The sequence below is a fragment of the Thalia democratica genome, chromosome 2 (assembly GCF_965202585.1).
Source record: "Thalia democratica chromosome 2, ktThaDemo2.hap1.1, whole genome shotgun sequence".
Taxonomy (NCBI): domain Eukaryota; kingdom Metazoa; phylum Chordata; class Thaliacea; order Salpida; family Salpidae; genus Thalia; species Thalia democratica.
In genome coordinates this window covers 52,097,926-52,109,924 of record NC_139166.1, presented here as the reverse complement: position 1 = coordinate 52,109,924, position 11,999 = coordinate 52,097,926, and the positions used below count along the sequence as shown (strand labels likewise).

Genomic DNA, 11,999 nt, shown 5'->3' with positions numbered 1-11,999 from the left:
GTTTACATCTTTTGTTCTATTAATTAATAAGATAAGCCAGGGGTGTAACTTTTGCATAGATACTCACTTATTAACGAAAATCGCAAACCAAATCCCTCATACCTATTTCAACACTCTAAATTTTAAATCGTACATCCCTGTAAACAAAAGCATCAAGATAGAAAGTAAAAAAGCGTGTGATGTTTAAGTTAAATACATAAAAAAAAATAAACAAAAAATAGAATTTATGAAACAATTTTTAAGTAAAAAGTGTGATAACAAGAAAGAGTGTGTCTTCCAAAATTATTTTTAATAAAAATATCATCTAAGTAAGGAGTAAATTTTAAGACAAAGTTTGGCAGTCTTTTCGAATTATATTTAGAAAAATCATTTAAAGGTAGCAAAACGTTAGAAAACATCTTTAGTGGCCTGTATTTTTTAAGAAAAACTATACTTAATAACAAAAATAAGTACTGAAAAACAAGAAGTTAGTAAATTAAATGGTAACTAGTTTTAAAAATCTTTAATTAATTAAATGTTCTTATACTGTATTCTTTTTTACTTCTGTTAATAAAATAATAATACTTTACTTACACTTTATTTAATTATTTTGCTTGGCTGACATGTTTTAAAATAACTTTGTTTATGTAAAACAATAATAAAAAATTTATGCATTTATTATAAAACGAACACAAACGAAATTTACAAATATATACATTCAATCTATATCAAAATTGTATTGAATACCGCGTAGGTATTCGACTGTTTTATAAATCCTTTTTAATAAACAATAGTTCGTTTAGCACTTATAAAATATTAAGTTAATAGTAAAAGTTTAATTCGGATTTGATACATCGACTTTATTAACATGTCAACTAATTTAAAAGTAACTTAAGAAACTATCTACGACCTATCTTATAATAACGCGTTAAGTCAGTTAAACGCTAAACCCGCATATATAAAAGTAACAATATCGGCAGATGGTAAAATGCAAACATGAGTACAAACACTTTTGAAGCAATCGGCTTAAAATGATCAAATAAAATTTTTACTGATAAAACTTCAAATTATGCTATTTCTCAAAATTTAAAAGAATAGAAAACCTAAATAGACGGAGAAAATTGTAAAATAGTTTTATTTACTTTTGTTGCAGTCTATATATAAATCTTACACATTTACACATTTATTTAACGTATTTACTAATATACTAGTATTTGTCAACGTTAGTTAAAATATCTTAATAAAATGATTTGATAAAATTCTTAAAATTACTTTTATATTGATATTATTATGTTGAGGTTTGCCATAGAGTAACTAGTGTAATTTTATAATAAATACGAAGTTTTAGTTGAAGCTTTACCTTGAAACATATTAAAAGCTTGTAGTATTATGTTGCATAGTTTATTTTTATATTTTTTAACATAACATATAAGCATAAACAAATGTGTCATTCCATGCAAAAATGACGCCGTGCGAAAGTGTCACTCCGTGCTTAAGTGACGCCGTGCTAAAGTGTCACCCCGTGCTAAAGTGACGCCGTGCTAAAGTGTCACCCCGTGCTAAAGTGACTCCGTGCTAAATTGTCACTCCGTGCTAAAGTATCACCCCGTGCTAAAGTGTCACACCGTTCTAAAGTGTCACACCGTGCTAAAGTGACATACCGTGCTAAAGTGTCACCCCGTGCTAAAGTGTCACCCCGTGCTAAAGTGTCACACCGTGCTAAAGTGTCACCCGTGCTTTTCTGACCCGTTCCCTTCAAAAATAACTTTAAAGTACGGGTAACAATGTATGTTCTGCACCATACATATGAATAGTTCATGTTATTTACAGTTGAACTTCGTTTTATAACCTTTAACAGCTGCGAAAGTTGTTGCTCTATTTCGTTTTTTTTTAACAATAAAAGTTTAATCTTAAGTTGAATGCAAGCATTTTAAATTTTTCTTGTATTTTGTTTTAAATTTAAGCAGTTACTAAAGTTGGTTTTTAATTCATTTTTATCTTACAGCATACAAGTAGCAAAACATAAGTTTATTTATTTGTATTAGCATCTATACATATTAAAAAATTAAAAAAAAAAGACTGAAACCTCTGTCGCTTGATTTTTTTAAACTTTTTAGCGAGATGCATATTTTTTTTCGCACAACTTTAAAATAGTTTAATATTAGTAATGTATTTTAATATGAATAATGTATTTTGAAAAAATGAAGTTATAGTTATATTTCTTGCCGTTATAGTTTATTAACTTTTAAATTATTAAATGCTTGTTAATAAAATAAACAAACAAGTAGTAATAAACATAACTTTTAACGTAGTTTTCGTTGATATAGTTTTGTCTTTTATATTGAGATTAGGTGAATGTCTATATATTATACATAGTTTACTTATCAAGAGAAAGAGCAGGTTCTTTTAATCTTATCTCATTACAAATAATTATAAATAATTACAAATATTTTATTGGAAGTTTAAACTATGACAAGTTCTTATAAAAGTTTTAAGGTTAAGTTCGTAAAACAAATAAAACACATTACTTTAATATAGTTTTACTACATACTTTAAACAGTTTGTCTTGCCTTTCAAGGTTATTAACAAGAAGAACGATAAAATGTTTGTTAAGAAAATAAAAGGACAAGAAGTAACAAACATGAGTCATAAATTATGTACTTCAGCTAAAACATAAATTCGTAAATCTTTAATTTAGAAAATAAAAATAAAGGGATTTTTAGAACAACTGAAAAATAGATATTATCATTTATAAACAACAAAGACGTTTTATATTGGATAAACCTGCGTTAAAAAAACCTAAAACTTTGATCTTTTTTTAAGTAAAAAAAGCATGGTTTATTTACTTGTTACTTACGAGCTTAAAAAGGGCATTGAATAGATCAAAATGTGAAAAAAAGTTATATAAAATTACTAGTAGTTTATACCAAATTTCACTTATTTATTTTTTGATTTTTTTGTGAAACTGTGTTATAAAAGTTAATAAATTAAATATCAAGTTTTATGAACTCTAAGTTGTATCAACAATACTTATTATTTTGTAATTAGTTTAAGTGTGAAAACAATTTAATCAAACATTTTATAATGTAATATAACTTTTGAGTTAAACAAGTAGACTGTTAAATCGATGTATTTCAATAATTAAAACAACCAAGTGCCACATAGTAACCAACTTACAGCAACAAAATTTCGCAGATAACGTTTCAAAAGAACACAGAAAGAAACACAACAACACTCAAAGAACATTTATGGGTTCGATTGAACTACATACAGCAAGCTTACGCCACAGGCCCGACCTGCGCAATGAAGTCATAAAAACGTTTACCGCCGAAAGAAGCGCGAAAACCGGCAAGTTTACTTGATCTCAGATTCGGAGCTCTCCGGACACTCGTTCTCACTGCTGTCGACGCAGTTTTCATCTTCTATCCTGCACAGGGCATGGAAATCACCAAAACAATCCCAGGTATGGATTCTTCTCTCGAATAGACGAACGCAGGTTAAAACGTCTTCACTGGTGTCAGGCTGTCTATCTTCCCACTTTAGAATCATTTCGTCATTGTCCATTTCGGTTTGGTCGGAGAACACGTAGGGGTTGGTAGGACCAGCAGGTGAATTAGCCAGGGTGGTTATTCCCACCCACATTGAACTTGAAATGTCTTGCTCTTTAGCGCGATAGCTGAAGATGGCGACTATGGCATTTTTTGCATTTTCACTGTAAAAATTAAAAGTTTGTAATTTTTTTGATTTTATTAGTTTTTTTTATGTGTTTAATTTATTTAGCTTCCTTGTTATAATTTTACAGTTATACTTTTTTGTTGAATAAGTTTTATGATCGTTTAATTTTGAAACTATTTTATTTATAACATACCTTATTTTTAGTTTATACATATATACTTGAGATTTATTTATCACAGTAAATGAATGAAGTTTATGTGAACAGTAAAATATATTAACCACTAAATTTAATTTTATTAAAGTAGTAAATTACTGTTTGCTAATGAGTAATGTAAGCAGAAGCGCGTCATCTTAAAAACTAATAACAAATAATGAGTTGGTAACTAAACAAATCAAGTATTCAAGATAAGTTTTTAAGTTTTGTGTTCATTTCACTTTTTAAATGTTTTATTACCACTGTGTAACATATACAAGTAACCTTAAAAATAGAACTAATCGCTAAAGTAAAAACCATCTTTACAACTTAATTTGCACAGGAGTTTTTCGTCACCAATCTTACTTATTTTGATTTAGTTTTGAAAATACCAGTACTCAATTTTTATCTTAGCTGTTTTTTACGACAATGGAGGTCTTTATGACTAAGAAAAGCTTTAATTTGGTTACGTTTAAAGCTTTAACTTGTACTAAAATTAAGCTAAGATGTTGTTGCCATCGTTCAAGTTGCATATGCACTTAAGCCCGCTTGGTTAGACCTAAGCAGCGGTTTCATGCAACTTGTCCGCCATACGAACCGTAAAAAGGACGAAACCGTTCGTAAATTGCCTCATAGACGTTTGGTTATGGTCAAATTTACACAACTATTCTACAAGTCGTTAAAACAGTCTTAAGAGTTAAATAAACTAAACTTTTGTTCTACAAGCAAACAATTTTCTAGTGTACTTGTGTTTTAAATTTTACAGTTATAAGTTTGTGAATAAAGTTACCTTATTCAATACAAAATAAGTTATACTTGTTTACAACAGCCACAGGTTTTTGTTAAGTTGGTCTTAGATCATATAGTACATTTTACCATAAATTTATTTGTTTATAGTACTAGTTATTATCTTTTGTATAAAGTTAATTTTTTAATTTTATAAGCCATGCTATTGTTTTACAAGTCGTTTTTTCTGTATAAAAACAGTATTTGAAGCTGAAACAAGATTTGTTTTCATTTTACAAGTAATAATATTTTCAATAAACTAACCATTTAATTGTAAAATTTTACAAATTTAACTTAAAGACGCTTGTGGAAGTTTTATTTTAAAGTTATAATCTTTTAGCTAATTTTAGTTAATTTTTAGTTAATTTTAACCATACAAAATAAATTGTATTTGTTACATACAGTCATAACTTTTAAGTAAAATTTATTTTTTTACTAACTACATATTATGTCAAAAAGTTATAATTTTTTTTCTATTAGTCATAGCTTTTATATTAACTTGTTTTTAACTTAAAAAAAGTATTATTCTACAAATGGTTATTTTTTGTATAAAGTTGATTTTCAAATCACAAAACATATTTTATTATAAATTATAATTTAGTACTACTACTAATTACTTTTTGTATTAGTTGTTCTTTCAACTTAAAAAGTTTATACAATTATTTCAAAACTCTTTATTTTTGTTTCAAAATAGTCTTTAAAAAAAAAAAAACTATAATTTTATTTCTAAAGTCCATAAATTTTTAATAAATTTGCTTCTTTAGTCATAAAACACGTTATACTTTTATTTTACATTTATTATTTATTCTGTTAAGTTGCTGTTTTACATAAAAAAACATAAAACACATTTTTTCAAAAGCTTATACTTGTGTAATGATAGTCATTATCATTTGTATTAATTTGCTCTTTTAACCTAAAAAAATTACACAGCTGTTCAAATATTCGTTAGTTTTTGTGTAGAGCTAGTCCTTATAAAGTAAAAACAAGTTATAATTTTGTTCCACAAGACATTAACTTTTTTTATAAGTTGTATATTTTAATTGTATAACAAAATAAACTCTCATTTTACAGCACAAGTTTTTTTGATAAACTTAATTTTATAAAGTCTAATAATTTTTTCCTATAAATTCGCCCTACCAAACAAAATAAATATTTCAAAACATTTTCAAGCAACCCGTCTGCGAGATCTTCCGACGCAACTTCACCCTCCAACGCTTTGCACGCATTTTCGCACTTTGAGAATTCCTGTGTGCTTGCGGTAACCTCGTACTTGAAGCACTCTGTGAAAAAGTTAAACTATTTTGTATTTGCGTGCACGCTAAAAACTTTCAGGCTTGCCTTCTGACCAGCGCAAAAAGTATGAAAGTTGTACAAGTCAAAAGGAGAATTTTAAGACTGATTTTATTGAAAGTCGTAGTTTTTATTAGTTCATGTGCAGCACCGTTGTACAGTTATTTTTTACAACGAAAAAACTACATTTAAATATATTGAATTTTGTTAACACACTAGAGTGCAAACTCGTAAACGGTTTTTGAAAGACTGAAACTTTGGCCGATTTGCTTCAAATAATGAAGTTAGTAATTTTCGATAGTAATTGACATTTGAAAAAGTATTGAAAAAAGTTACATGAAGTTTAATAAACAAATGTTTTTCTTTAGATAATGACAAGCTATTTAATCATATTTATTTGTTTAAATAAACTAATGCGTAATTATATTAAAAATGTATAACAAATAAGTCTCTCGGTAAGGTAATTTAAAGGCTGTTGCTGAAAATAAGAAACTTTTAAAACATACCTTTTACTTCTGAGGCCTGGGTGTAGAACAGCAGGGCAATCGTAATCCAAAATGACTTCATCTTTTATTGAACTGTATATTGTTTTAAAATCTTTAGTTAACTAATGAGCTGTTTGAAGTTTTAAAGTTTATTTTACTCGTACTTATGCTTATGAAAAATAACAACTTAACATTTCAAAAATGCTAGTCTTGACAACAGCTGAAATAAGCCGAAAAACCGTTTTGTTTGAAAATACTTTTTAAGTAAGTTTCTAAAATAAAAACTTTTAGTGATATTGAAAGAGCTCTAAAAGTACCTCATCTGCAAAGTTCAACAACTTCATTAGCCTTTAAAGAGCTTGTAAAATGGTAAACATTCACAACACACCAGCATATTTATGCTGAACAAAAATGTGGCTTTTTTGTCCAATAAAATCATCTCAGTGTGTGTAAGAAATTAGTAAGAAGCTTGTTGTTATCACAAGCTGCTGAGTAAACTATTGACGAAACAAAATTTCCTGCTTATTTATTGTTTTGTAATAAGTGCGTAGGTAGGCGTAAGCTTATTGAACTTTTCCAAAACAAGTGCTACCTGCTTACTTAGTTTATTTGATAATTAAGTAATTTTGTTTTATTTTTAAAACATATATGAAACTCTACTAAAGCAGTGGCTTGCCTAGTTTTCAAAAGCAACGCACAGTAAACTAAAGAATTTCACTACACACTAGAACGTTTACTATAAACCAGGGTTTTTTAAACTTTTTTTCAAATGGCCATTTTAAGGAAAAAAAAAGCTATTGCCTCCTTCGACAATATTATTCAAACTACCATTAAACACATAGGACCTTTTTTTGCTCTTCGTCATCAACTCCAGAATATCTAGTGTAAGTTTCAAAACTACCAATAAAAACACCTAAAACCTTTTTTTTGCTCTTCATCATCTACTCCAGAATATCTAGTGTAAGTTTCAAAACTACCAGTAAAAAACCTAAGACTTTTTTTTTGCTGTTCACCATTTATTCCAGAATATCTTGTGTAAGTTTCCAATTATGACATAATGGCTCCCCCGTGCCTTCTTTACTGCTCATTATAAAAAAGAAAATAAAGAAAATTACTTTATAGTGTAGTATTATTAAATAACAACAAAATGCTGTAAAACTTAATGTATATTAAACACGAAAAAGTCTAATTTAATTTGTTTTATCTAATTATACTACTATGAAATTTAATTTCGTATAAATCTATTAGGTATTGTAGTATGGTCAGTTAAAAAATTATTAAGTTGTCTAACACATACTTTATTCGTAAAAGAGCATAAAGTGTTTATTAAAAGACGTTATATAATATAGTTTAAATCTTGACAGCTTTTTTAAATGATATTTTATTACAGTATAAACATATTTATGTATTGTAGAAATACATATTGAATTTATAATTATATTTATTTCATTTATAAACCTTCACTTTACTTCACAATAGACTTTTTACCTGGCAATTCTTAGTAATTTATTTTATAGTGTGCTAAAAAATGATCATGAAAATTTGATTATTTATATTTTATACACGTTGTTGTGGTGAAGTTTTAATTTTTAATTTGAACATGAATTTAAGATATTTTTAATTAATATAAAACACAAAAACCTAATTTAAAAAATATAATAACTAGTTAAAAAACAAAAAACTTAAGAACTTATTAGTGATAATTTTTCATAGACAAACGTTTGTTTAATAAAATAACCAAAAGATAAAAATACACCACTATTAAATTAAATATTAAATAAAACTTAAAATGCTAATATGAATTCTTACAGTGTTGTTAAAAAACAAAAAACTATCGATTTATGGCAATTTGTTTAGTAGGCGTATTAAATTACGTTTTAAAATATTTATTTTGTGTTTAAAACCTACTAAAAAAAGTATAAGTAAAAAAGCATCATCTAAAATAAAAAATTTATTACAAACTTAATTTGCACAGGAGTTTTTCGTCACCAATCTTACTTATTTTGATTTAGTTTTGAAAATACCAGTACTCAATTTTTATCTTAGCTGTTTTTTACGACAATGGAGGTCTTTATGACTAAGAAAAGCTTTAATTTGGTTACGTTAAAGCTTTAACTTGTACTAAAATTAAGCTAAGATGTTGTTGCCAACATTCAAGTTGCATATGCACTTAAGCCCGCTTGGTTAGACCTAAGCAGCGGTTTCATGCAACTTTTCCGCCATACGAACCGTAAAAAGGACGAAACCGTTCGTAAATTGCCTCATAGACTTTTGGTTATGGTTAAACTTACACAAATATTCTACAAGTCGTTAAAATAGTCTTAAGAGTTAAATAAACTAAACTTTTGTTCTACAAGCAAACAATTTTCTGGTGTACTTGTGTTTTAAATTTTACAGTTATAAGTTTGTGAATAAAGTTACCTTATTCAATACAAAATAAGTTATACTTGTTTACAACAGCCACAGGTTTTTGTTAAGTTGGTCTTAGATCATATAGTACATTTTACCATAAATTTATTTGTTTATAGTACTAGTTATTATCTTTTGTATAAAGTTAATTTTTTAATTTTATAAGCAATGCTATTGTTTTACAAGTCGTTTTTTCTGTATAAAAACAGTATTTGAAGCTGAAACAAGATTTGTTTTCATTTTACAAGTAATAATATTTTCAATAAACTAACCATTTAATTGTAAAATTTTACAAATTTAACTTAAAGACGCTTGTGGAAGTTTTATTTTAAAGTTATAATCTTTTAGCTAATTTTAGTTAATTTTTAGTTAATTTTAACCATACAAAATAAATTGTATTTGTTACATACAGTCATAACTTTTAAGTAAAATTTATTTTTTTACTAACTACATATTATGTCATAAAGTTATAATTTTTTTTCTATTAGTCATTGCTTTTGTATTAAGTTGTTTTTAACTTAAAAAAAGTATTATTCTACAAATGGTTATTTTTTGTATAAAGTTGATTTTCAAATCACAAAACATATTTTATTATAAATTATAAATTAGTACTACTACTAATTACTTTTTGTATTAAGTTGTTCTTTCAACTTAAAAGTTTATACAACTATTTCAAAACTCTTTATTTTTGTTTCAAAATAGTCTTTAAAAAAAAAAAAAATATAATTTTATTTCTAAAGTCCATAAATTTTTAATACATTTGCTTCTTTAGTCATAAAACACGTTATACTTTTATTTTACATTTATTATTTATTCTGTTAAGTTGCTGTTTTACAAAAAAAAACATAAAACACATTTTTTCAAAAGCTTATACTTGTGTAATGATAGTCATTATCATTTGTATTGATTTGCTCTTTTAACCTAAAAAATTACACAGCTGTTCAAATATTCGTTAGTTTTTGTGTAGAGCTAGTCCTTATAAAGTAAAAACAAATTATAATTTTGTTCCACAAGTCATTAACTTTTTTTTATAAGTTGTATATTTTAATTGTATAACAAAATAAACTCTTATTTTACAGCACAAGTTTTTTTGATAAACTTAATTTTATAAAGTCTAATCATTTTTTCCTATAAATTCGCCCTACCAAACAAAATAAATATTTCAAAACATTTTCAAGCAACCTGTCTGCGAGATCTTCCGACGCAACTTCGCCCTCCAACGCTTTGCACGCATTTTCGCACTTTGAGAATTCCTGTGTGCTTGCGGTAACCTCGTACTTGAAGCACTCTGTGAAAAAGTTAAACTATTTTGTATTTGTGTGCACGCTAAAAACTTTCAGGCTTGCCTTCTGACCAGCGCAAAAAGTATGAAAGTTGTACAAGTCAAAAGGAGAATTTTAAGACTGATTTTATTGAAAGTCGTAGTTTTTATTAGTTCATGTGCAGCACCGTTGTACAGTTATTTTTTACAACGAAAAAACTACATTTGAATATGTTGAATTTTGTTAACACACTAGAGTGCAAACTCGTAAACGGTTTTTGAAAGACTGAAACTTTGGCCGATTTGCTTCAAATAATGAAGTTAGTAATTTTCGATAGTAATTGACATTTGAAAAAGTATTGAAAAAAGTTACATGAAGTTTAATAAACAAATGTTTTTCTTTAGATGATGACAAGCTATTTAATCATATTTATTTGTTTAAATAAACTAATGCGTAATTATATTAAAAATGTATAACAAATAAGTCTCTCGGTAAGGTAATTTAAAGGCTGTTGCTGAAAATAAGAAACTTTTAAAACATATCTTTTACTTCTGAGGCCTGGGTGTAGAACAGCAGGGCAATCGTAATCCAAAATGACTTCATCTTTTATTGAACTGTATATTGTTTTAAAATCTTTAGTTAACTAATGAGCTGTTTGAAGTTTTAAAGTTTATTTTACTCGTACTTATGCTTATGAAAAATAACAACTTAACATTTCAAAAATGCTAGTCTTGACAACAGCTGAAATAAGCCGAAAAACCGTTTTGTTTGAAAATACTTTTTAAGTAAGTTTCTAAAATAAAAACTTTTAGTGATATTGAAAGAGCTCTAAAAGTACCTCATCTGCAAAGTTCAACAACTTCATTAGCCTTTAAAGAGCTTGTAAAATGGTAAACATTCACAACACACCAGCATATTTATGCTGAACAAAAATGTGGCTTTTTTGTCCAATAAAATCATCTCAGTGTGTGTAAGAAATTAGTAAGAAGCTTGTTGTTATCACAAGCTGCTGAGTAAACTATTGACGAAACAAAATTTCCTGCTTATTTATTGTTTTGTAATAAGTGCGTAGGTAGGCGTAAGCTTATTGAACTTTTCCAAAACAAGTGCTACCTGCTTACTTAGTTTATTTGATAATTAAGTAATTTTGTTTTATTTTTAAAACATATATGAAACTCTACTAAAGCAGTGGCTTGCCTAGTTTTCAAAAGCAACGCACAGTAAACTAAAGAATTTCACTACACACTAGAACGTTTACTATAAACCAGGGTTTTTTAAACTTTTTTTCAAATGGCCATTTTAAGGAAAAAAAAAGCTATTGCCTCCTTCGACAATATTATTCAAACTACCATTAAACACATAGGACCTTTTTTTGCTCTTCGTCATCAACTCCAGAATATCTAGTGTAAGTTTCAAAACTACCAATAAAAACACCTAAAACCTTTTTTTTGCTCTTCATCATCTACTCCAGAATATCTAGTGTAAGTTTCAAAACTACCAGTAAAAAACCTAAGACTTTTTTTTTTGCTGTTCACCATTTATTCCAGAATATCTTGTGTAAGTTTCCAATTATGACATAATGGCTCCCCCGTGCCTTCTTTACTGCTCATTATAAAAAAGAAAATAAAGAAAATTACTTTATAGTGTAGTATTATTAAATAACAACAAAATGCTGTAAAACTTAATGTATATTAAACACGAAAAAGTCTAATTTAATTTGTTTTATCTAATTATACTACTATGAAATTTAATTTCGTATAAATCTATTAGGTATTGTAGTATGGTCAGTTAAAAAATTATTAAGTTGTCTAACACATACTTTATTCGTAAAAGAGCATAAAGTGTTTATTAAAAGACGTTATATAATATAGTTTAAATCTTGACAGCTTTTTTAAATGATATTTTATTACAGTATAAACA

General features: G+C 26.9%; 1 protein-coding gene across 1 annotated transcript; it reads right to left on the bottom strand.

The window, feature by feature from the left end:
• Positions 1-3,059: 3,059 nt before the first annotated feature.
• LOC145829943 (uncharacterized) lies at positions 3,060-6,540 on the bottom strand. Its single transcript, XM_082937831.1, has 3 exons — positions 6,430-6,540; positions 5,808-5,913; positions 3,060-3,691 (listed from the first exon to the last, which is right to left on the bottom strand). Exons 1-3 carry the CDS (start codon positions 6,488-6,490, stop codon positions 3,334-3,336), a joined length of 525 nt encoding a protein of 174 aa, XP_082793957.1. The 5' UTR covers positions 6,491-6,540; the 3' UTR covers positions 3,060-3,333.
• Between the last annotated feature and the right edge of the window lie 5,459 nt (positions 6,541-11,999).

Excerpts from the sequence above, each read along its gene's own strand:
- LOC145829943 (XM_082937831.1), bottom strand. The coding sequence starts at position 6,490 with ATGAAGTCATTTTGGATTACGATTGCCCTGCTGTTCTACACCCAGGCC. Across the intron at positions 5,914-6,429 it reads CCAGGCCTCAGAAGTAAAAG|AGTGCTTCAAGTACGAGGTT; the intron begins GTATGTTTTAAA and ends ACTTTTTCACAG. Across the intron at positions 3,692-5,807 it reads TCGGAAGATCTCGCAGACGG|TGAAAATGCAAAAAATGCCA; the intron begins GTTGCTTGAAAA and ends TAATTTTTACAG.